Below are 25,756 nucleotides of genomic sequence, written 5' to 3'. Positions count from 1 at the left end.
GTCATCAGCTTCACTTACTTCTCAAATATTTTTCTGTGGTGGAGCTCATTAATCTATCCCTGTTCGCACATAAAACCATGAAACCAAAAGGGCAACTCAATCAGTTATCCAAGTGACAGGAAGTTAAACATTTAGCATGACTGCATACTATGACTGGCCACTGTCAGCAAAGGGCAGACAGCCTGTGGAAAGCCTGTCTTTCCACCTTTGGATGCACAGTGCAGATCCCCTAAGAGGTTACAACTTTTTAGCTTAGAGAAAAGGTGAATAAGAGGTGTATACGACCATGGATGGTGTGGAGAAAGTAAAGAAAGAAAAGTTTGCCCTCCCTCTCTCATAATATTAGGGCCATGCCATGTAATGAAGCAGGAAAAAGCTACAAGATTCAGGATAAAGGAAAGCACTTATTCACACAGTGTGAAGCTAAACTATGGAATTCGCTCTCACAAGAGGTGGGAATAATGACCCCCAGTTTGGATGGCTTTAAGAGAGGATTAGGCAAATTCATGGAGGACAAGGCTATCAGTAGCTACTAGCCACAATGGCTGTGTTCTCCCTCCATTGCCAGAGGCAGTAGGCCTAGGATACTCGTTGCTTCTATGATGCTCAGGTTCTGCTTGTCCCCGGGGGCATCTGGTGAGCCACAATGAGAACTGGGTGCTGGACTAGATGGGCCTGATCCAGCAGGGATGATCCTGTGTTCTTATGATGCAAATTTCATTCTGCTAGATGTGTTTAAAAAGACAAAATGTTTTGGGCAGAGCAATAGCTATGAGGCAGCTAGCCAGAGTGAAGACCCGGGTGCAGCCTCCAGAGGGGTGCCAGCCTGTCTGTGTGTGCACGCGCAAATGCATGTGGAGGAGGTGCCAAACTGGGTTTCTGACTCAGGTGAAATGAAGCCTTGTTTAACCCCTGTTTAGGTCTCCAAACATGCCCCCCCCAATTCCTTCCCACTTTTGTCATCAGCAAGAGGATATAAAAGCCTGGTTCTGAAATTTCCTGCTTGAGCAAAACCAAATCAGCTCAGTGAATTATTCTGTTGCTTCATGAGCAACTGCTCCTCCTAATTATTGTTGTTGCTGTTTAAATTATTACCCACCTTTCAGCATAAGGTCCTAGGATAGATTACAAAAATTTTAAATACAGTATTAAAATACAGTACAGTTTAAAACAATTGACAGTGGCAAGAATAGGGTGGGACCATTCTGAACATGCCTGATTGACACACGACTGCCGACGCACACATAGTTTTCGGTCCTGGAAGGGGGTGGAATGGGCTGACGTTTGACTGCTGACGCGCACAATGACTCAGAATACACACAGCCTGTGCAAATGGGGAATTGCCTGTATATCTCATGTGTCAGAGGTGTTTCTTCTGCCTGCAGCAGAAACTGCATAATGAAGATGCCAGGCGCACCTCTGTGGGGAGGGAATACTACAACTTGCTAGGCCCAGTCATTCTGAGACTGGGAGACTAGTGTGAAGAGGGGACATTTAGACCAAAGGCAGCCTATGACTACATGAAGAATTGTTGGAGGTTGAGAAACCTGGGTGTGCAAATCTGGGTGTGTGAATCCTGAAATGCATTGGCTCCACCTGTCATTAGCTCTTGGCCTCTCTGCCTTCCCAATGGTCACTAGCTGCCATTATGTGCATGCTGAAGGGTCTTGCACACACCAAAAGCTGCTCTCTCTCTAGATTCTGACCCAAGCTTTCACCCCCAGCTTAAGTTCCCACAGCATTCTTTGGAACACTGTAGCATTATGAACAGAAAGGACTGCATTTACAAGGCGAGCATTGAGCAGGTAATTTCATGCCTCCTTAACTTTGTGTGTGGCTGAGAAGGCAAAAGTAGATGTGTGTGTACCTTGCTACTTTGGGTAGCTAAAACGGGGGTGGAGGGTGTGGAAAAAGTGCACTGCAATGGATGTTAGCACATAGTGCAGAATCCCTCTCTCAATTTGTATGTTTAAAAAAATTAAAGCCTCAAGAAACTATTGTCATTAGAAAGCTAGGTCATTAATCATCCCAGTGTGTTGTATAATTGAAAAAAACACTGAATCTGCAGAAACCATCTTCATTTTACTTTACATTTTGCCTCTGGGCAACTCTTTTAATGTTCTATTTATAGGACTGGAGTTAGTTAATTTGTATTGCACAGAATTTGAGGGGGAAACTGTTCTGTAACCCTTTGGGTTATACAGGAACCCATTTCAGCAAGCTAATGAGCTTGGGTGGCGCACTGAGATGAACATTAAATTACAGTAGCAGGGAGGCTGCTGTGATAACTACTTTTCTCGCCCTCTTGGGTATCTATAGTGTAACCTAAATGTGTCACTCGCTCATTCTTTTCATGCAAATCTATTATATGCTGCAGCACAAAAGAGGAATGTGGTATAAGATCCTTCTGACATTTCCATAACCTGCTTGTTTCCAGCTCACTCTTGTTGATCTTTCTTTTAACTGGTGAGCACTGGAAGGGTGCAAGTGGAACATTTAACCAAAGGAGTGTGGAGTACTGATATTTGTATGGAGTACTGCTATTTGGGTTTCCTGCCACTCCATTCCATTTCCCCTGGTTTTCTTTTTCTTCCCTCTAATACTTCACCAGCATTTGGTGTCTACTAAACATGCTCATTCTTCACTAAACTGTTTTTCGGGTCCAACCCTTTGGGGCTCCCCCCCCCCCAAAGATCAGTTATACTTCTGAAAACCTTGCAAACCATTTTACCAGGACTTTTAAAACTAAGTTCGGGAAATAATCAACTACACATTTTTCTAGTGCTGTTGTAGATTGTGTTGCCAGAGTGACACTTAAGATGCTGAAGCACAGATTGTGTTTTGTCTCCTCCAAGAAATAAAGAGACTAGTTTTCTTTCTGTGTTGCTTTCAGGTGACATTTCTACTAGGTGCTAGTAGTTGTCCAAACAGCCGATTATTTAAGTACCAGGCAACTCTTAGAACCCCATGGGTCAAGGAAGGATCCTTCCTTCCTTCCTTCCTTCCTTCCTTCCTTCCTTCCTTCCTTCCTTCCATTTGCATTCTTACCTTTGTGACCAGACAGCATAAGTTCTTGCATTCAAGGCATATTCCAGCTCAAAACGGCTTCGTAAAGCAGCAACATGGCTGCGCCCAGGGCATCCTCGAGCAACCAGGCAATCCGAGGAAGAGGAAGGAGAAAGAGAACCACTGCTGTTGCTAGAGGCTGGTGACATCAGCTGGAATTAACAGAGAGAACACTGTCAATACCCACTTATGAGAACTGTGAAATCTTGCCAGAAAAGCTGACAGCAGGAGAACTCACCATATGCAGTATCTCACAAGTAACTTTGCTCCAGTCCCCAGCTATTTCTACTGCTCTCAACATGTTAGGTTTCAGAAATTGTTGCCAAGAGGATGCTAATCATTGTCGCCTGTACAAAGCATTCTGTTATGTTTTCTGTTCAGGGGACTGAACATGTACTCTCACATGTATATGCTGTTGGCCAAAGAGAGACCCTTCAACTATCCTCCAACCACACTGGAAGATGGCAGCCTCCCCGGACCCACCACAGCTGTGCCACATGGCAAACGTTGCTCCTTGGACCCTAAGGAGTTATTCCAGCTCCCATCAGCCCCAGATAGCATAGGCAATGTTCAGGGATGGTGGGAGTTTTAGTTCAACAACTTCTAGAAGGTTTTCTTACATTAATGAGGAGACAGGCAGGTGCAAATCAACAGTTTGTTCTGGTTTGAGCAAGCCCAGAGAGTATCTTCACATCTTATTTCATGTGGCCAACAAAGATCCTAAAATGTTAGCCTCCCTTTATGACAGCACTTGCTCCTTCAAACTTCACCACTCTGTTGCTCTGATGATGGACGCGATGTGTTTTAGCCAGCTAAGTATTGCTCTTCTTTCTGAAGCTTACATGGGCTCACACCCCAGATTTAATCTCATATAAACTGCTGACTATGTATCACAGGAACTAGCTAGGTCTCCTCTGAGATAGCACAGTTACTTGTGATATACTGCTTCAGGCTGTCTACAAAACAAAACACACATGTACACACACACTTTCTTAGAGGCACTTCCACCTACACACAATGTATCATGCTGCAGCTGGAGCTTGAAAAATGAAATAGATGACGGGAGTCACTGCTCTGACCCTTTGGCTCAAGAGTGGTGATATACTTTGATAGGAGGGGGAAGGAAATGGGGAACTTTCCCCACATGCACAGCCCTGGTTGCCAAGATCAAGCATGTCGTCTATTTCATCAGCTATCCTCTCGGTTGAAAGCCAAAAGGACTGGGATATTTTTTTTAGCCATAGACTGAAGTTAAGTTCCACTGACTCAGCTGATTGCTTTAGAAAATACTTGATCTGGTATTTTCTCCCTTCAACACTGTGGAATTTACCTTTTCTGAGGGATGAAGCCACAGGGCTCAAAGCAAGGAAGGGATTGGAAGGAAGAAGCCCCAGAATTTGTTTTTAAACTGCAGGGTACAGCCCTTGGACATGTGAAAACCTAGAGCATTGGAGAGCAGTGAACCTTTGAGCATGATTTTTCTTTAACCACAGTCCTTAACCACAGTCCTTGGTGAGCATTTAAGGTCCCCAACCCTAATCTGTGGATTGCCATCTGATTGGATTTTATTCTGGTCCTGATCTGATTTGAGGATGTATTTTAATTGTCTGATTTTATGTTAATGTGTTATACATTTGATGTTAGCCTCTCTGAGCCTGGCTTCGGCTGGGGAGGGGGGATATAAATAAAAATTATTATTATTATTATTATTATTATTATTATTATTATTATTATTATTACCCAAACCAGTGGTGCACTCGGGGCAGGACTTTGGTGTAAAGGTCAAAGGATCTGTTATGCAAAATGAGCAGGGTTGGCTTACCACATTTTGAAATAATACACAATTCCACATTAATGTTCTTGTGGGAGGAGACCCTCTCAAGTTCAGAATGTAATTCCTTGCATTTGGCATTAGATAGCACCAGGACAGGATTTCAAGGATGCTTCAGAACTTGTTTCTTAATGGTGAGTGGCATGGAGGTTGCTGCAGTATACCCCGTGCCACTAAGGTGAAGGGAAAAGCCCTAGATCACATAGGATGACCTGTGGCCATTGTATAGCCATCAGCCACATGGTCTGAGGCTCCTCATGAAAGCTAATAAAATTAGTTCAGTAATATTCGGGTTCATACACATTCTGATCTGAAAAAATATGCTGAAAGCAAAGGCATTAGGATGTTGTATGCTAAACCCAAATGCTAGACTGTAAGCCCTTGTAAGCAGGCAAACTTGATCTTGCTTGTGCTAATTAACTTCTGCTAATCACATTATGTTGAGTAAGCTCATTTAGCAAGGACCTTTGGTATGATCTGGAGGCTCAGCTCTTGCAAAACTTTTCTTGCATGTCCTAATTGCCAATAACCCTATAACATCAATGCAGACATTTACCCTTTGCACCATTTCAGTTTGTAAAATTTAGAAGAAGAAAACGCAAAACTAAAGTAAGTAGTTCAAGAGTGGTAGTTTGACCCATTTTGTGACATCATTGATAAGAGCTGGTTGCTCTGGTTTAGAGATGCTGCAAGACAAGTGACACATGGTTCAAGATACCTGTTTTCTGCGTTGTTTCTCTTTATGGCAAAATGGGAAACAGACAAGCAACCGTTTTCTCCAGGGAGCCAAAGGTAGACATTGTAGCATGTGAAGTGCGCACTCAAAATTTCACATACAAAGCTGCCTAATGCCAAGGGCTGAATTAGATATTACATGAAATTTCAGTGGTGGGTGGATGACAGGGGAGGGGCTGGGGGAGGGGAAGTTAAATAGCAGGCGTGGGAACAAAAATATATAAGATTGTGCACAGTATGGGAATTGTATTTATTTATACATATATAGCCGACTTTTCTTCCATCATGGAACCCCAGCCTGAGTTCATGTGGTTCCCCAGCTGCCCTTTATCCAGGCACTGTCCAGGCCCACACCTTGTGTGCCTTCGGTTCATACCCTGGGACCAATGATGTTTCCCCCATGCCACCTTTATCTCTCATTGCTTGTTTCTACGAATGGAGACGAATGAGGACTTCTAACCTTAGGCTCTATTTTTTATGGTGTGATGTCTCTGTTCCTTCACTATTTAAAAGGCATCTGTTTCCTGCATCTCCTTCCTATTTCATAGCTAAGATCGCAGTGGAGTGCATCAGCTTGAGAATGCCAGGCACCATATCTTGCAATATTTCTGGAGTTCCTTCTGTGAGCAACCAGCCCAGCCATCATCACACTCGCTCATAACTATGCATTCATGTTGCTTACCAACTGTGACACGTTCTGCCATTACCTCAATATTGCACAGACACTCTTCTAATTTGGAGACCACTTCAGAAAATTCAGGCCTTCCCTGCAAATATATAAGGACAGAACAACAATATAAGTACAAAGAAAATTGAGTCTGTTTTGGTGAAGATAGAAAACAAAGCACTTGCAGCCATACACTTCCAATTTCTAAAAGGTACTGGCTTGGATCCTAAGGCAAGTTAACTTAAGGAAGTTCACACCTACAGCCATGCTGGAGGGTTGGCGAGTCTCTCTAAAGAATATGGGCCAGGGTCATAGTGTAGCAGGAACCCCCCCACCCCAATCATTCTGTTTGCACAAACTTCACACACACTCACACTCACACACTACACACGCCACATTTCTGTTATAAATTCATAGAAAATCAACCATACATCGGATTTGCACTGTTCCATTTTTTACTCCATGTGACAAGGACTATCAAAGGGGGTGCTTGGTTTCTGGTCAGCCATAATCTCTTCAGCATACCAGCACATCCACAGGAGCCCTGCCCAGTTGCTATGTCAACCCTGATAATCCCAGACAGAAGACAATCAAAATCACAAAGAACAGTGGATTCACCACAGGCTGAAACAAAGGACAATGATCAGATCTTCCCTCTGGGGGCAGGAAACTGCAAACTCCCCATTGTCACCTGGAAAGTACTCATGGGGAGGGGGAAAGGAGGAACCAGCCAGGTGACAGGACACTCAGGTTACCACCACAACTCCTCCCTCAACCCCTCCTTTCTGTAATGTATGCATGATGTCAACCCTTTCTGTAACGTATGCATGATGTCAACCCCTCCTTTCTGTAATGTATGCATGATGTTTCTGGGGGTGGGCTTGACCTAGAGGAGGGGAATTTCAAAAGTTTTTATAAGGTCTTGCAGCCCATTGTTCTGGGTCTTTCCTCTCTCTTGCAAGGGAAGGGAATACCCTGTTGCAACAGTTCAATAAAGGCCAAGCCTACAGGCTGCTGTTTTGCTCCAAGTTATCCTGGTTGGTGTCTTTACTTTTTGTCCAAGAGAGCCCTCAGATTTTTCCGTTAACAATAGTACAAAGGTGCTGAGGGCTGTGATAAAAAGCTTTGCCTCCATGAACTTCCTTAACTTGGGATCTAAGCTGAACTGTAGGTAACCGATGAGCCATACTGAATTCTTTCTTACCATTCTGTGTCTTTTCCTTGCCTCCCGCAACTCTTTGAAAAGAGGACCTTCTCAGATGGATGAAATTACAGCTTCAAGGTTTAGAGATCCAGCACCTCAGCCCCCCCCCTAAAGTGAAGCTATCACTTGTAACAACTTAAGCAGCATGTATGATGCCTATAAAGAGTCCCATACACAGACTAATTTAAGGGCCAAATTAGACATGGTGCTAAATGTGTTTCTTATAAATGAAAACAAAAATGGAAGAATGACAATGGTTTTCCAACCCTGTAGTCTGCATCAACACCTGACTTTTAAGCAAGTGTAATTCTTTGAAAAGTGATGGGTTCACTGCTTAATTACAATTAAGTCATGAATAACAATATTAAAAAGTCAGGGCCAAGATATGTGTGCGTGTGTGTGTATATAGATATATGTACATGTACCCTTTTTTCGTCCCTTTTAGGTGCATTGCTCAGTCTGCTTGCTATGATGATTCAGTTAACCGCATCATGCCCTCCTTCATGCGTGGTATGCTCTGAAGATATTACTCTGTGTCAAGGATTAACATATATACTAGGTAACTAAGTAAGACACTTAAAGAGAACTGATATTTATTCTATACTGTAAGCTCACACAGCACAGCTGTAATTGTATTGACTGCTTCTTGTGCCTGCTGCTGCGAGGTAAACTTTCAGAGAGCTAGCCTTTCACATTTTGACTGGAGAGTGATAGCATTGTTTCATTTCTCTTTGCCTAGAGGCCTTATCCAAACTATTCCAAGCCCTTCAGAGGTAATTGAAAACCTTTGTTACCGAGAACAGAGTCATTTCACTCAGCCAAACGCTTTAAGAAAAACAAAATAGATCATTTTAATAAGTTTTATCCACATTTTGTGCAAAGTTCAAGCTGTCCACTGGCTGAATGAGCTATCAATTGCCTTCTAACCCTGCCAAGGAACCCTTCAGCATTAGCAAGATTAAGTGATGTACCAATGATACAGATTAGCATCATAAAGTGCATTATAATTCTGAAAGAAAGTATGCTTTTTCTTCTCTTGGTGTTAAATGAGCTGTGGAAATGCTAACAAGATACAATGCCTGTGTTCATTATGTATTGCTTGTTTAAGTCAACAATTTAATAAGACACCTGATTAACAAATTTAAAGCAAAGTGCTACTGATTCTTAGGAAAGGAAAATTTGCTTATTGCCATCAGCAGAAAAAAAAATCCTAGCCTAATAGTTATAAAAATAATATAAAATGACCCACAAAATCAATAATCCTTTTCCCTGGCTATACTGTTCCCATTTGGCATATGAGGAAGAAAAAATTAAGGGACCCAAATGTGATGCTAAATGTAAATAAATGCAGTAACTTCCTGGGTTTTGTGATGATCTCCTTTGCTGCCATCCTACTCCCATAACAAATATGCCAGTGAAAGTCTCTCTTCCTAGAAAAGCTTTGAAGCATTGGCTCTACATTAAGCTCATAGCTAAATACTCAGTAGGTGTTTAATGGGAGATTCAAGGTACAGGTGGAATTTAGGCCTTGTCCTCAAGCTGGGAGGGCATGTGAGGAGATGCTGAAGGTTCGTCCCTGGGTCAAGCAACCTCTCTGTCAGGGATGGGGACCTCCAGATGTTGTTGGACTCAAACTACCTTCAGCCCCAGCTAGCATGGCCCAAGATCAGGGGTGGCAAGAACTGCAACCAAAATTCATTTGGAAGGTTACAGACCCCTCCCCCCCCGCTGTATGTCTCCCTCAGGCATGTTTTAGGGGAGCATGGAAGGCTATGAAGCCAAGGCAGGACGTGGTCAGAACAACTGTTTTCAAAGTCATATTGGGCCGAAAACAGGGAGGATGGTGCATGCCTATGTTAAACATTCCTCAAATGCCTTACCATGTGTAAATGTATGCATGAGTCAGCTTATCTGTGTGCAGAGCTGATGACCTGGACAAGGTAGCTAGCAGTGGCACGCTAACTCCTCTAAACACAAACCGACTCAAGTGTTAAATGCATTTATACCTGATGGTGATTCATGGGACACTTACACAGGCAAGTGCTTTGCCCACAGTCGCCATCGAGTCTACTTCGGCTTTTAATGCGAGGCTAATTTGGCTGTGAGGATAGTAGAGGCCCAATGATTTTAAACTCTAATCAAAATCAATACAAATTAAGCTCCCACTTTGCAAGATGAATTCCCTGACTTTGAAGGCTGTTCTACGTGGAAGAATTGATGCCAATTTAATTAAACCACATTGTAATTGAAAGCTGTGTGAAAGTCGGTGGTTTCCAGGGAATAATGGGAGTGTTTCGTTGCTTGCTGCTCAATGCCCATGTGTTCTCATTCAAAGTTGTGCTTTGGAGGTAGTCAAAAGCAATGTCAAAAGAATTCCATTCCATTTCAAGTGGAAATGCTATGATACATATAAAGTTATATATAATTGTTTCAATTAATGAGGATCAAGACTGCATCATATAGGCCATAGTTCTTTTAGGAAGAATCTCTGAATAGTCAGAGAAGTCATTTAAAAGGGTAATGTTAAACTTCTGGGCTACATTTCATAATCAAATTTGATATTAGGCCGTTGATATTAGGCTTTCAAGAGTAAGCGCATTCGGCCTTTGCAGAAGAAAGATTGGACAGAGCCTTGTAGGAACTAAGCTGAACGAAGAAAGGCTAGATCTACAATAGTGGGATTTGCTGAGTACAACTATTTCAAAATCAAGTTTACAGTTCAGTCCATGGGTCAGAGGAAGGGTCAGGCAAGGTCAGGATGACAGGCAGGTACATCAAGGAAAGGAGTAGCTGAAATGAGGTGAATACGCAAAAAACGACTCACACTAGGCAGAGGCGTACTTAGGGGGTGGGAGGCACTGGGCACCACACGGCAGGGGGAGGCACTTACCGCAGGGCCTGTAGAGCACCCGAGCCATGTGTCTCTCCTGGGCGTGACACAGTGGTTTAGGCACCTGCAGGCTCTGCCGCCCTACAGCTGATGGGGAGGCTGCGGCAAGGCTCCATGCAGCATGGCCTACCCGGGCTCACCTCGCCCAATGGTTGGCTTGCCCTGCTCCCAAGGGTGGCTAGCTACACCATTGCACTAGCCTAGGACTAAGTTATGGAAGACTTGGATGGGGACTAGTGAGATGAGATGAAATTTCTGGAGGGAAGGGAATAGAACCAAAGCACGAAGAGGAATCTAACCCTATGTAGCCCAAGGAAGAGTCCATAGCAAAAGGCTAATGAACCTATTGGTAGCTGCTTCCTGTTAAAAGTCCTAGAAGGCAGCTGAAAGGCTGGTGCTTGAAGAGTTTTAGCACAGCTGGGTGCTGCCAAACTTATGGACTCTGCTCAATACATGCAAAAACTGAGAAGCTTTCCGTTATTTGGTTTTTCATTTCAGCGAGAAATTAAAATTGCAAATCTCACAAAGTGTTAAAAACAATAAATTAGAGCTTTTGGTGTTTTTAAGTAATTGATGGCCTGCAGGCAACAACTTGTAGTGTACTGCTGCATAGGGGGGGGGGGGATACTGATTAGCCCTCTAGCCAATTGCCTCAAATCGTCACTTTAAACCTTTGTGCTGGATTGAATGTTAAGATCAGGTAACATTGTTAACAGCTGTCACAAGCATACCTGTGCTGGTATTGCAAGTTATAGAATCCGGCAGTTAAACTATTTCATTTGCAAGTAATCCAGCAGTACTTAACTACCCTTGTGCCTTTGCTATTTTAAAGCCTGCGTTACTTTGCTCAGTGACAAATGTATCACCATATCTGTTTTAACATTGGCAGATGCAACGTAAGCACACTTTCACAACCATTCTGCCTCATTCAATTAGTACACGCATGCTAATATGCTGAAGTGGCGGCGCAGTAGCCAGCGTTGTCATGATAACCCATAATAGCATCAACTTTTATCTTGCGAAAAGTGCTACTTGTTTAATGGCGGCTCTGTAGTCTTCCGTCAGTCATTTTAGCAACTGTACGATACGTAAGCTAAGACTGGGCTAATCTCTATCATATAGAGGGACCTGATTAAAAGCAATACATACCACAGCAGGGGGACTGCATTCAGATGCCTTAATGAGAGCCCTATGGGAAATCCTCCAAGGCATCAATAAGAAAACAGACCCCCTGTCAAGTTTATTACAACCGCCCGAGGCAAAATAATCCATATTGTAAAGGGAAAACAACAAATGACTTCCCAGCACAGATAAACATTAGCATCAGTAAATTGGTGAGGTAGCTCAAATGACAGTCGCTACTCAGGGGACACCCTTGCTGGTAATAGCAGGAGTGCATCAGGTCAGGATTGAGGCACGGTTGCTGAGCAGCATGTGGGAAGCTTGCCTGCTCGGCGTGCTTATGTTAAAGTGCTGTTCGTTTCTCACTTCCATTAGAAAGGTGGAGAGGCGGGGAAAATCTTTTTGCATATTACAGCATAAAAATCATTGTGATAAGCAATGCATTAACTTTGACATCTAGTGGAACAGATGGTTTTCTGTTTCTTGAACAAATCTGTCACACAGGAGCACAGTAAACCCCCCCACCCCCAAAAAATATTAATATACTGGTAACGACAAGAGTGTTGTATGAAGCTTTTGATGAATTTAAGCTACTGTCTGAGTGAGCATGGTGCTGGGAGAGGGCAAGCTGGCAGTGACTTAATCCAGGCAGGACAGGGAGATTGATGATGGCAGTCAGCTGAGAGAGGCAGCTTGGAGTGCTGGCATAACACATATCCATGCCGCTCCAGTTAAGGGAAGCAGTCCACTCTTTCCATCATCTTTGTCTGACCTGGATATATTATTATTAGATTCTGGGCTGTTTTGCTATGAGTTTTTTCATTGGTGCTTTCCAGTCATAGGCTGCATCCAGGATGCAAGCAGCATGCTCCAGATGGGGTTTTGATGGCAATGCACCTCTGCAGCGATGTATACCTTCCAGCCACTTGGTGCCGAATTGTGCTGTCAGTTTATGAAGCCAATAAAGCTCTACCCTCCACAGCCGGAGTGAAAGATCACACAGAATGCCAGATATTACATGTATAGCATGCTTATTGCATTCACTAGATACAATGCGGCAAAATAATGAAACAGAAAAGGAGTGGAGCCCTGCCTTTCCATTCTGAAGCATGAAATAAGGACAACGCATAAAAACATCTTCCTACTTAATGTTGAATTTGGGGCCCTGTGATGCAGATCCACTTGGAATCTGTTCCAGGGGTTAGCACACTTTTGCCTTAGGGATGAGCAGCCTTGGATAGCCTTTATGAACTGCCCCCAAGTACCATATTTTTCTCTCTATAAGACACACTTTTTCCCTTCTAAAAAGTAAGGGAAAATGTGTGTGCGTCTTATGGAGTGAATGCAGGCTGCGCGGCTAAGCCAGAAGCTAGAATAGGGAGAGGGAGTGTTTTGCAGCGCTCCCTCTCGCTGTTGTAGCTTCTGGCTTAGCTGTGCAAAGCCTCCGCAGGGCAGCGGGATGAAGGCACCCCGCAGGACACGGGGATGAAGGCTCCCCGTGCCCTGCAGAGGCTTCGCGTGAAGCTAGACCAGCTAGAGGGAGTGCTACACAGCACTCCCTCTAGCTATTCTGGCTTTTGGATAGGCCCCCAAAGCCTCCATAGGGCAGCGGGATGAAGGCTCCCTGCTGCCCTGCGGAGGCTTCGCGCATGGCCCTGTCCTTTCCCACATTTCCCAGAAAAGCCCCCAAGAGCCGTGCTCCCTTTTAAGAGCACGCGGATCTTGCAGGAGATGGGGGAAGGGACAGAGGGCAGCCTCTTCCGGGCAGGGGGAGCCTTTATCCCGCTGCCCAGGAGAGGCTTCAGCGGCTATCCCAGAAGCCAGAACAGCAAGAGGCTATCCCAGAAGCCAGATCCCTCTTGCTGTTCTGGCTTCTGGGATTCAGAATATTTTTTTTCTTGTTTTCCTCCCCCCAAAACTAGGTGTGTCTTATCGTCTGGTGCGTCCTATAGGGCGAAAAATACGGTAAGTTTCTCTTTCAACAGGATAGAGGTAATTAACTACATGCTCCTTTTCCTTTCCCCCCCTTTTGAAATGATAAAATATTGCTTTAAAAAGTGATATTTGATTGTAAAAGCAGGTTGCTCAAATGACCTATCACACTGTATTTCATCACTGACCTAAGTTGTCTTCTAATGCTCTCTCTGACACACACACACACACACACACACACACACACACACACACACAAACACCCTATATCCATAGATATAGATGATATAGATATATCAGCAACCAGACTGTTGATGGGGACAAACTATTCCCTCTACATGACTCCAGTGTTCAAAAGCTTGCACTGGTTGCCCATATGTTACAAGGCCAGGTTCAAGGCACTTGTATTCATTTGCAAAGTCCTTAACAACTTGAGTCTAAGATAGCTCGAGGAATGCAAGATTCTTGATATCCCTGTCCAACCACTGAGGTCTTCAGGGGAGTTGCTCCTAGTGGTCCCCCATGACTCAGATGTATGGATGCATTCAATATTGTGGGCCCCATTTCATGGAATTCCCTTCCAGTTGAGGTCAGGCAACTTGAATTTCCAGTGCCTACTAAAGACATGTTTATTCCAGCAAGAATTTTAACTCAATTCTGAATTTATATTTTTAACTGGCTTTTTATTTTCATTGCATGCCCCTAGATAATGATTGTAATTAAGCAGCACATAAACTGTCAAAACAAATAAATAAAATTTATCAAAGCAATACTTTGTATCAATAAATTGTATATCAAGAACGCTAGTAGGTACAGTGGTGCCCCGCAAGACGAATGCCTCACAAGACGAAAAACTCGCTAGACGAAAGGGTGTTGCAGTTTTTGAGCTGCTTCGCAAGACGAATTTCTCTATGGGCTTGCTTCGCAAGATGAAAACGTCTTGCAAGTTTGTTTCCTTTTTCTTAACACCGTTAATACAGTTGCGACTTGACTTTGAGGAGCAACTCATAGAACGCGGTGTGGTAGCCTTTTTTGAGGTTTTTGGTGATTTTTGAAGCTTTTCCAAAACTTTTCTGACACCGTGCTTCGCAAGATGAAAAATTCGCTAGACGAAAAAACTCGCGGAACGAATTAATTTCGTCTTGCGAGGCACCACTGTATTTTGTAAATTAGAATGGGAAGTTTTCTCTTTTAACAAATGAAAAATAACTTTTGATTCATAACCCCATTAATATGAGTTGCTTAAAATCCAAGCAAAGATTACGAGGAGCAAGCCTGCATCTCTATAGAAACTTAACTATATTTCTATTCCTTTCGTATAGCTGTTCCTGCATCCACAAAAGCTTTGATTGTTACTGATGGAAGTATCACTTCAGTAGAAGGGTTTAACCTGTCCTTCCTGTTCAATGCAACTTTACTAAGACTCAGCGCTAATGGGATTACAACCATTAGAGATGATGCTTTTCTTGGACTTAGAACCCTGAAGACTTTACTTCTGGACCAGAACCAAATATCAAGCTCTTCTATCACGTACAGCACATTTCATGAACTTCAAAAGCTGCAAGTGCTAGTGTTAAGCAACAACATTTTGAGCCGCATTCGTGGAATTTGGTTTATGAGCACAAAGGATCTTATTAGACTCCACTTAAATGGGAATCAACTAATGAGCATCACAGGGGAAAGCTTTGAGATGGCAAAGCTTGGCAAACTCAGGATCCTAGATTTGTCAAACAATTTCATTAGCTCCATTGAAAAGAGAGCCTTCCACGGCCTCGCCCAACTGATGGAAATTGACCTTTCAAGGAACAGGCTAGCCATTATTCCTGACACCTTTTCCTCTCTTGCTCAATTAAGTCTTCTAAGCTTAGACCAGAACTCGTGGAACTGCACATGCAAACTTCACGACCTAGCCTCCTTTCTAAGGAAATACGTCAATTCTTCATCAAGGATGCTTAGAAATGCTGATAATGTGAGTTGCAGAGCTTCTGAAAACCCATCAGTGACCAATCTGCTTGAGCTCACGGAGGTCAACTGTAAGTCTGCACTTAAACACCCTCCTGGTATTTTAGAAAACAGGAGGAGGAACTACGGACGAGATGTTGCACTGGTTGCTGTTTTTTCCTTTCTAGGTAATGGCACCCCCACCCCTTGCCAGCATATTTGTCACCTGATCTATTCCGAGATCCTCCTTCTTTTAAACCATTTTATGAAAAAATAATCATGAAATCATAGTCATGGAGAACCTGATAACCAGCCAATCCCACACCTTGTCCTAAGTAAGATCTCCTGTGTATTAGCTATCATCTAGAGTCCAGGGTTTCCCAAACTTGGGTCTCTAGCTGGTTTTGAACTACAATTCCCATCTTCTTTGACCACTGGTCCTGCTAGCTAGGGATGATAGGAGTTGTAGTCCCAAAACAGCTGGAGACCTAGCTGGTGGTCCTTGAAGTATTGTGGTCCTGAGCCATTTAAGGCTTTATAGGTCGAAATCAAAGTGTAACATGGGCGGGGGGCTACCAGAGCAATTGCCCGAGGCACATTTTTAGGGACAAGCGTCTGCAGCTGGTGCCGCAACTGGAGGTGCTCCCCATTCTGTCTCATGTGAGCAGCATGCTGAACAGGAGCTGGGAGAGGACAGGCTCTTGCATCCCTTGGCCATACAGCATCCCCTGCCGGCAGAGATGGGCAGATGGTGAGACTCACAGCGGTGGCAGTGGTGAAGGCACACACCCATGTCCCACCACTGCTCCACTGCTCTTTCTGGCAGCAGCAGTAGCACTGCATGGAGGCACCAGTTAAGGGGCACAATACTTTCCTTGCCCTGCATGCTGGCAACCCACGCTACACCACTGGTCAAAACCAGCACTTTGAATTGGGCTCACAAGCTAATTGGCAGCCGGTCAGGCCAGGACCGGTGTAATATGCTCAAACCGTCTTGCTCCAGTGAGCAACTTGGCTGCCAAATTCTTCACCAGCTGAAGTTTCCAAACCGTCTTCAGATGCAGCTCCTATGTAAAATGCATTGCAGTAATCTGAACTAGAGGTTACTAGAGAATAGACGACAGAAGTTAGGCTATTCTTGTCCAGATAGGGGCACCAGCTGAAGCTGATGGAAGGCACTGCACACCATTAAGGCCTCCTGAGCCTCAAGACACAGCTTCAAGGATGGCACCGTTCATATTGCTCAGTCGTGTGCCTCCTTTTGTCTTTTTAAAAAGGAGTGCTTCTTCTTGTGTTCCAAGGCCTGGGACTCTTAGAAATGAGAACCTGGACTCAGAGGGCAATTAGTTTCTTCCTTGCCTGCAGCAACATGCAAACTACTGTTCTTCCTTCCAGAATATGCCTTACACCTATTCTGCTTACTGTTAGTCCCAGAAATTATTTATTTATCTTGGAATGGTGGCTCCATTGCACTTTTGCGATGACCCTGAGTTCTCTTCAACCAACAATACATTGTCCTTCTGACAGAAACATATAAAAATATATCTTGGAGTTGAAAGTCTCGCCCGGAGCTATACCACTGCCTGAAGCTATACCACCTCAGGCTGTGATCTCATTTCATTTCACAAGCGAAGAAATGTTAGGCACAGGTTGTAAGTGGAAGGGAGACTGCCAAGATGAAAACAAGACAGGGAGGCTGCTGGATGAATTGATAAGTGATATTTCTCCTCTGCTTCCTTCACAGCCTACATTACTGAAAAACATATACTGTGTCTAATGGGTTTCAAAAGGTTCACATAACCTCGTGACATGGCTTAATGTATATAGCAGGTGTGAGGATACTCTGCCCCACAGGCCTAAGGTCCTGCACAGGCCCCAACTTGGCCCACAAGACCATGTTCCTCATACCATGTCAACCTGTCCCACGTGATGTGACTACAAAAATGTGGCTACAAATAAACAACTGGGAGCTAACTTTTAAGCTTTCGTTATTCCTCTGCAAGTGAGGCTTAATGACAGTGCCAATCAGCTGACTAGTGCTGTCAATGAGCCCTATTGTATAGGAATGCCTGATTTTCCCATGTGGGTGGCAACTGCCATGGCATTGTGGTACAGAGGACAGAACGTTATGTCTGGTCCCCAGGAATCTGGATTCCAATCCCACCTCAGTTTATGATTTTTAATTCTCAGGATCTGAAGAATACTCTCCAAAATTCAGTCTGTCTGTTTTTTTTAAAAAAAAACACAAACCAACAATTTATCCTCATTCAATAATAGTCTTTATTCTAAATGAATTTTATTTTGTATTTGTGCAGAGCCTCATAGACAAAGCCCAAGTCTAGGGTTTATTTTGCGGTCTGCAGAACTGCTGGGATGGGATGACATTGAGGAGGAATTTAGACTTCCCAGGACCGCTGTAAACAAAGTCATAATTGGACAAATCTGGACAAAAAAGTTGTTGAGCTTTCTTTAGTCTGCTGACATGACTTACATCCAGATTTTCCCAGACATTTTAAAAAAGCCATTTTCCTTTGCGATCTAAATATGCCCCCCATTAGACTGCAGCCAAGCATGTTAATTAGCATTCCCATAGAAACAAAATTTCACAAAAATTACAAAATATTACAATTTTTTAAAATGTGGACATTTACTTCAAAAGCCATATTCTTCAAACTAATCAGCATCTCTCAATGTTTTTGTTTTTGTTTTGCAGATGTCAAATATGAAATGTCATAAGCTGTCAACTGCTAAGTCAAATATCAGATACTGAAGTCAAATTTCAAACCCAAATGTCAAAAACTGACATCCAAAACACCATTATCATATAATCAATATTTTTTTTGCTAATTATTCTGCTACCTAACGAGCATTCAATGTCAATATCTAAAAGAAAGAATTCTGAGAATATTGGGGAATAATTTTTTTTCTGCTATAATTTGCAACTACTTGAGAAGGCAAGAGAAATGTGACTGGATCGCTCTTATGCACACAGAGCGATAAGACAAAAATATAAAGGGGAGATCGTAATCAGATCAGGGCCACTGTGTTCTGTGCTGTCCACCTGAACAGGTTTTCTGATCTAAATTGCCTTCCACGCAACTACTATTAGTTTCATGAAGCAAAACATATAGGTATAGTTCTTAAATGAACAAACTTCCTTTAACTTCCCTTCTGGAGACTTAACCTCCTTTCATTGGATGGTGGCAGACAATAGTTCATGAACTAAAAATGACCCGAGTCCTATCAGACTTTTCTGCAATGCAGTTACTGTCATTTCAAAGATAAAGCTTCCATCTACAACTATTTACTTTCATTCAATGAAAGTATTTCTATATCACCATATCATAAAATGTCAGGCCGGTGTACAACAATATAATACCACTAAAAAAAAAAAGACAAATAATCATTAATCAATTTTAAACATCTGCAAATGCCTGTTGGCATAAAAAGGTCTTCAAGAGGTACTGTTTCTCTTTTAAGGAGATCTCAGATGTATCTCCAATCATTACAAATGCATTTGCTCCTTGAATAATTGCTGCGGATGACACAGAATGATAGAATTATATAGATAAAAATGTGTGGGGATTTAATTGGATTCCTGTTCTACCCCCTCCTCTGCTACATTTTAATAATCTCAAATAGCAGGATTATCCCTTTAGTGGTTTTGTTTTGTTTTATTATGTTCTGATGTGTATGTTTAATGTCTAATGAGCTCTACCTTAATTTACCTGATTTCATCTTTGATAAACCTTGTATTTGTCACAGGAGGTGTTGGTCTCACCTGCCTAGTTTTAGCCCTCTTTAACAGGAAGTTTCAACACGGCAAAGCAAATGAACACTCATCAGGAAACTGCTGTTGCAGAACCCTAGATGAATCCCAGTGTGGTCATGAGCCAAGAAATTACCTAACTAAGGGATACTGTAACTGCCACTTAACTCGGGAAAATGAAATAAAGGTCATGTCCATGTTGGGGTCTGGCAGGGAAACACCACTTTTAAAGGAAAATAGCCATCAAGCAACAGTAAAGGCAGAGTCTAAGTGCACAGGCCTAAAAATGCCACTCAGAAGCATTCAAAAGGAGAATGAACAGATGAAAAATGACCATTTCTTGTGCCTTAACTGTAGACTGCTACAGTCTTATCCTCCAGAGTCTTCTGGGAATGCAGCTGTGCCTAATGAAGCAGATGGACTGTGCCAAAAACAATTCCAAAGGAGAGTTAGAAGCCCAGACAACTTTGGGCAGTGGGAGGAAGACACACAGGCGACAAGATCTGAGGACCATCACAAACTGAATCAAGGTGAGCTCTTTTTCCTGGGAACTGGACATCGCTTCTGTTTTGACTGATGATTCCCCAGTCGCTCCCTCTCATGAAGAGTTATCACAGATCAATAGAAGCATGCCTCGCTGCTTCCATAATATTAGAACAAGAAAGGCCACAGGTGTGATGATTTCCCATGCCAATTGTGCCCTGTCTGAGGTTTGGGGAATGAGAACTAAGCCCACTGTTAGCTCCTGATACATTATAGCCTTCCTGTTCTAAGGTTACTATAGCAGTGAGGGGAGAGCTATGGGGCTGTGGCAATGATATTGTACCTGCTGAGAAAGAAGAACAAACTCATGGGGCAGTGCAAGGATCTTCCTCGATCCTGCCTTCCTGTTGGCATCCAATGTACATCTTAGGAAGGCACTTGGAGATGAAGTATCAGAAGGAGGTGGAAAATTCTGGAGTATATGAGTAGGAAGATAGGAAACTGCCTTAAAGGGAGTCCATACCCTCCATTTCTCTGATGAAAATAGGGACACCCTATTCCATCTGATTGGGTTGCCCCAGCCACTCTGGGTGGCTTCCAACACATATAAAAACATTATAAAGCATTAAACATTAAGAAACCTCCCTATATAGGGCTGCTCTCAGGTGTCTTCTAAAGGTTGTATAGTTACTCATCTCCTTGGCTTGGGGGTTGCATAACTCCAACATTTCTCTGATGAAAAAAGGGATGTCCTAAGGAAAAGTGGGACATTCCAGGATCAAATCAGAAACCGGGATGGCTTCTGTAAATCCAGGTCTGTCCCTGGAAAATAGGGACACTTGAAGGGCCTGTAGACCATTGGTCTATCTAGTTCAGTACTGTCTACACTGACTGGCAGTGACTCTCCAAGGTTTCAGGCAAGGAATCCTTCTCAGCCCTACCTGGAGATGCCAGGGATCAAACCTGCTAGCAAATGCTCTTTCAATAAACTACAGTCATTCCCAGATGGGTAGAGAAGGGTGCCATTGAAGTATGAGATAGGATGAAGTCACTCAGGAAGAGCATGTAGAAAGGTGTTAGCAGAGGGTTAAGGTTAGAGCCCTAAGATACCCCAGCTAGGGAGGGAAACACTGAAAGAGAGATTAGAAGAGAATCAACTGAGGTCAGAATTGCACAGAACTATGGCAAAAAGGGACGCGGGTGGCGCTGTGGGTTAAACCACAGAGCCTAGGACTTGCCGATCAGAAGGTCAGCGGTTCGAATCCCCGCAACGGGGTGAGCTCCCATTGCTCGGTCCCTGCTCCTGCCAACCTAGCAGTTCGAAAGCACGTCAAAGTGCAAGTAGATAAATAGGAACCGCTCCAGCAGGAAGGTACCTTATTTTTCGCCCCATAGGACGCACTTTTCCCCCTCCAAAAATGAAGGGGAAATGTGTGTGCGTCCTATGGGGCGAATGCAGGCTTTTGCTGAAGCCTGGAGAGCGAGAGGCATTGGTGCGCACCGACCCCTCTTGCTCTCCAGGCTTCAGGAAGCTATTTGCAAGCCTTGCAAGCCCGGCAGGAGTTCCCGTGGGCTCACAAGGCTTGCGGGCAGCAGCCTGCAGCCCGAAGCACGGGGAGCCCTCCGGAGGGCTCCCCGTGCTTCCGGCAGGTATCTGCAAGCCTTGCGCTCCCGGCAGGAGGTCCCGCCGGGCGCGCAAGGCTTGTGGCGGCACCCTGCAGTCCGAAGCACGGAGCGCCCTCCAGAGGGCGCCCCGTGCTTCGGGCAGGTGTGCGGAAGGCTTGGGGCGGCAGCCGCGGCTGGGGGGGGGGAATAATTTTTTTTAATTCATTCCCCCCCCCAAAAAAATGAGGTGCGTCCTATGGGCCGGTGCGCCCTATAGGACGAAAAATATGGTAAACGTCGTTTCCGTGTGCTGCTCTGGTTCGCCAGAAGTGGCTTAGTCATGCTGGCCACATGACCCGGATGCTGTACGCCGGCTCCCTCGGCCAATAAAGCGAGATGAGCGCCGCAACCCCAGAGTTGGTCACAACTGGACCTAATGGTCAGGGGTCCCTTTACCTTTACCTATGGCAAAAAAAGAAGCCAAGCCAAGCAGAATGATCAGCTGTATCAAAAGCAGCAGTAAAGAGGAAGAAGACTGAGCTGAGATCATTTGGGAGAAGCAAGAATATGGTGATTGTGAAGATGGCATGCTCAGTGGAATGAAGAGGGTTGAAGCCTGCCTGGAAGTGGTGGGTGCGGGAATGTTCAAAAGGAATAGGGAAAAAGTGGAAACGGTGAGGGTCAGCAGCATGAGCCAAGAGTTCAGAAAGGAAATTGGCTAATAGTTTGAGAGAAAGCGTTTTGTTTGACTGTACCAGCAAAAGAACCAGAAAGGAGGGGGGAGGGAAAAAAATCTAGAGGCAGGATAAGGGCAGGGTAGATAGTAACCAGAAACGGGGAAGCGAGGGGAGCAAGAGGGGGCATATAAGGATAGCAGAGTGGCTTTCATCAAGTGAAATGCAACAAAAGAAAGAGTTGTGCAGGAGGAAGGCTGGGAAATGAGGGGAAGGGAAGCAGAGAAGATCAGAGAATGTGGTTTCAATGTTAGTATTACAGTGCTAAATAAATAATTGCACAGTCAACACAAGAGCTTCAGTTTGGATATTTAGAAATTATGGTGTTGACAGAATTATCTTGCAGAAGCATACATGACTGATTGACTGTATAGTTCTATACAGAGAACAAGAACAAAGTTGTCTTCATATCAGTCATTATTCAGTTCATTTTTTTAAAAAATGGCCACTCCAAAAGAATACATTAGCCATTGCTTTGCAACGTAAAAATGTTTTGCTGAGCCTGAGACTAATGCTGAGCTAGTTGTTTTGCATTTTCCCATAAGCAGGGAAGCCCTCTGCTTTTTGGCACCCCCGATGTAGGTGTTCCAAACATCTGTTTAGCCAGTGTAAGAGAACTCCTCTGCATGTGCTAAGTTTCAACGTTTGCTGTTTCGCAGGAATCAGAAGTGACACATTCTGTGGAAGACATTCAAGAGCTGCGTGTGTTTTGGCAAAAGAAGGGCTTGGAAAACCTTTAGCAAATGAGTCGTGTCTGTCTGTATCCAAAACCGAGGAGGATGAGGACTGCTTAAAGCCTTACAGGCTGAGGCAAAGGCATTTTATTACAGCCTTGTCATCAGCACCTGACACACCAGAGGAATCCAAGGACCACTGCGTGAAAGAAGCAACATTAGGAAGCCATGGATGGCGACAGGATGATCCATGTGGATCGTTAGAAAGGAGCAAAAATATTTCTCCGCAGCTAGACAACTTCCTTATCTGTAAATACATAGGCTGTGATAAATATCGCAACTACCCGACAGAAAAGAAACAGAACCATGACAAAAATGTGAAGTTGGATGAAGGACAGAGTGAAGTTAAGAGCAAAAGAGCAGGCAGTTCCTGTATGACTGATGAAGAGATGTCGTTATCACCAGCAATCAAGAGAATGTATCAGCCCAAGAGTGTTAGCTTTTATGTACCTGACCTGACAACAATAAAGAGGGTGGATGTGACAAGTGGCTTAAGTGGGGTGAGATCCCCAGAGAACAAAGGACAAGGCAAGAGTATTCAAGGAAACCTCACCCCTGCTCTGGGAAGGAGATTGCACTGTGATTCAAGAGCAAAAAATGAAGAAAGGAAACCATCTCCCACCTCTGCAGGACCTGGGGGAAAACTGATTGGATTCATCCAGAAGCATAAAATGAAAACTAAAAGCCGGGATTCTCTAACTGTGAAGTTAAATTTACATCCTTTTAGAAAAGCAAGAATCCAGCCTGAAGAGCTTCTCCCCAAAGAAAACAAAGAACAGTGCCCAAGTTGTCGACAGGCAAAATTGCCACATGCTTCCACGAGGGAAGACAGAAGAAGGAGAACAAAAACAAAATCAGAATATTCTGTGGCTGCCCAAAAGATCTCAGAGTGCAGCAAAGATATTATTTATTCTAGAGAATCTGTTGGGAAACTGCCTGAAGAAAATGGTACAGATGCTGCTACAGTCATCTCTTGTCCTTCTAAGAGTGTTTCTCACATGACAATTGCTGAGGGTACTTCACCCGCCAAGCTTTTACAAGCTCAAAGTTGCACCAGGAGCTCATCTCTATTCTCACCAAATGGAACTTCAAGGATGACTGTTTCAGCTATTGCTGTTTCACCCAACCATTCACTGAGTGTTTTGCAGAATGAAGCAAATAACATTCCAGCACCAGTGAATTCTAAAGAGCTTAGTGAAGATATTACAGAAACTGCAGTCCTGGCCTTTCACCAGAGTTCTTTGATGATGGCAGCACAGGAAAAAGACCACAGTCTTTCTCAAGCTCTCTTTATTGAAAGAGAAGGGCTCAGTTTGCAAAATGCCACCAAAGACGATAATATGCAGTTTCAGCAAATTGCTGAGAATATAATGCAAGGCAGGAATCAGAAGCAGTTCCAAAAACAACAAGATAAAAGCTTAACAGTGGAAGATGGACTAGAAGGGCACAAAAGGGCTATAGAGACTGAATCTGCACAAAGAAATCTAGTTGCTGTGGAGTCCCATAGCTTTGGTGAAATTCCACCATCAAGTAGACACCAAATTCCGACAGAAAAGGACATAAATAGATTCAAATCTCCAGTTCAGTTCAGCAGCACACTTTCTAAGTCTCAGGCCGCTGGGTGTCTAACCACCAAACAGCTTCAAATGCCAGCTAGAACTAATGACATGGAAGTATATGGAACAAAATCACAGCACCAGAGAGCAGATTTCAAAGCAGAAAGCAACAGTGAGTCAACAAAAATGTTTATCCCAGATACACTCATGGTCTCAGCGGGCCTAAAAGAGGAAGGAGTGCAAACTGGGAATGAGTGGGAGAATAACAAATGCAAAACATTTCATAAAAATGTTGTCAAAGTGACCATTATCTCTAACACATCAAACGTCCCCACTTCCCCTGAAACTGGAAACACACATCTGGAGAGCAACATCAATCTTGAAATGAACAATAAGGTGCATATGGATAATGAGAGTGATTTGCAAGAAGCTCCAAACAATCAACTTGATGAAGGTAGCAGTGATCATAAAGAAGGTAAAATGCCACCAGCAACACGTCAAGAGCATCCTTTGTTATCAAAGCTTAAAGACGTCAGTTATGAGGAACAAACCGAGATGCCTTCACTTCCTTACAAGACACATAAAGCCGAAATATCTGTCTCCAAACCTACACTGTCTCCCACATCTGCTGATTGTGATAAAGAATTGCCTTCTCAGGCAGAACAAAGCAAAGCAAATATTTCAAAAAACATTTATCCTTCCTTAGTTCTCTTCAAAGACAAAAAACCCTTTTCAATATGAAGAGCTAGACTTTCTAACCCAGGACTGAAACTTTCAGACCAATATAGGTTGGGGGAAAACAAGGAGCTCTTGAGCTGTGAAAGCCAAAGCAGAATGAAGAATTAAAAAGGGAATGCAATTACTGAACAGAATTGTGTTTATAAATTACAGTTAAGAAGGCATTGCATGTTTTGTACAAAGTTTTCTTACAATAGAATAACTGCTTTTTTAAATAAAACAACAACTAGGAACTGCCACCCCGCTCACATTACTCATCAACCCCCCCCCACCAAACCCCTTGCCAACCTGACCCATCCCTTTCCCCCTCACCCCAATCCCCAAATCCCATAACAGCTCCTTCAAGTGTCTGTATTCTCAGAGCTTCTTCAAGTCCTCCATGTCGTCACAGCTCCCTCAGCATGCCCCCCAACATTCTCACAGCTTCTGTGTCCCTCCATCCCTGCTTTATTCAAACATCTGTTGTTGTCTGAAAATGGCCTTTTAAAGACTGCCTTCCCATTTGCTTCCCTCTCCTGCCCTGACTTCCAGCAAATCCAGGCTTGCGATAAGACAGTACAAATTATCCAATGGAGGGTGCGAGATCTGACTTCATGCAAATCAAGATTGTGATGCAGCACGACAGATCCTCCAATGGGGGCTGCACAATGACAGTGTTACTTTTTATGTATGCATTTTTAATAAAATGGATTTGATATAGAGTCACTATATGTACCTTTTAGGAGGGTAGAATTTGATAGAGGTATCGT

At 43.6% G+C, this 25,756-nt stretch overlaps 2 protein-coding genes across 2 annotated transcripts in view; one reads left to right on the top strand and one right to left on the bottom strand.

Moving 5' to 3' along the window:
* LOC308586741 (serine/threonine-protein kinase TNNI3K) overlaps positions 1–25,756 on the bottom strand; it is a 165,393-nt gene that overhangs the window by 10,748 nt on the left and 128,889 nt on the right. Inside the window, exons 23-24 of the mRNA XM_081193729.1 lie at positions 6,340–6,399; positions 3,049–3,218 (exon numbers count right to left, since the gene is read on the bottom strand). Of these exons, the coding sequence (XP_081049855.1) occupies positions 3,049–3,218; positions 6,340–6,399 (230 nt within the window). The remainder of the gene's footprint in view (positions 1–3,048; positions 3,219–6,339; positions 6,400–25,756) is intronic.
* LRRC53 (leucine rich repeat containing 53) lies at positions 7,433–25,010 on the top strand (the record flags this gene model as incomplete). Its single annotated transcript, XM_081195509.1, has 6 exons — positions 7,433–7,470; positions 7,949–8,013; positions 14,770–15,480; positions 17,392–17,497; positions 19,101–19,687; positions 22,639–25,010. The coding sequence occupies 6 exons, from the start codon at positions 7,433–7,435 to the stop codon at positions 25,008–25,010; spliced, it is 3,879 nt and encodes a 1,292-aa protein (XP_081051635.1).

The sequence above is a fragment of the Podarcis bocagei genome (genome assembly GCF_964188305.1).
Source record: "Podarcis bocagei genome assembly, chromosome: 5".
Classification (NCBI taxonomy): Eukaryota; Metazoa; Chordata; class Lepidosauria; order Squamata; family Lacertidae; genus Podarcis; species Podarcis bocagei.
The sequence above is the reverse complement of the archived record's forward strand: the minus strand, read 5'-3'. Positions and strand labels throughout refer to the sequence as shown.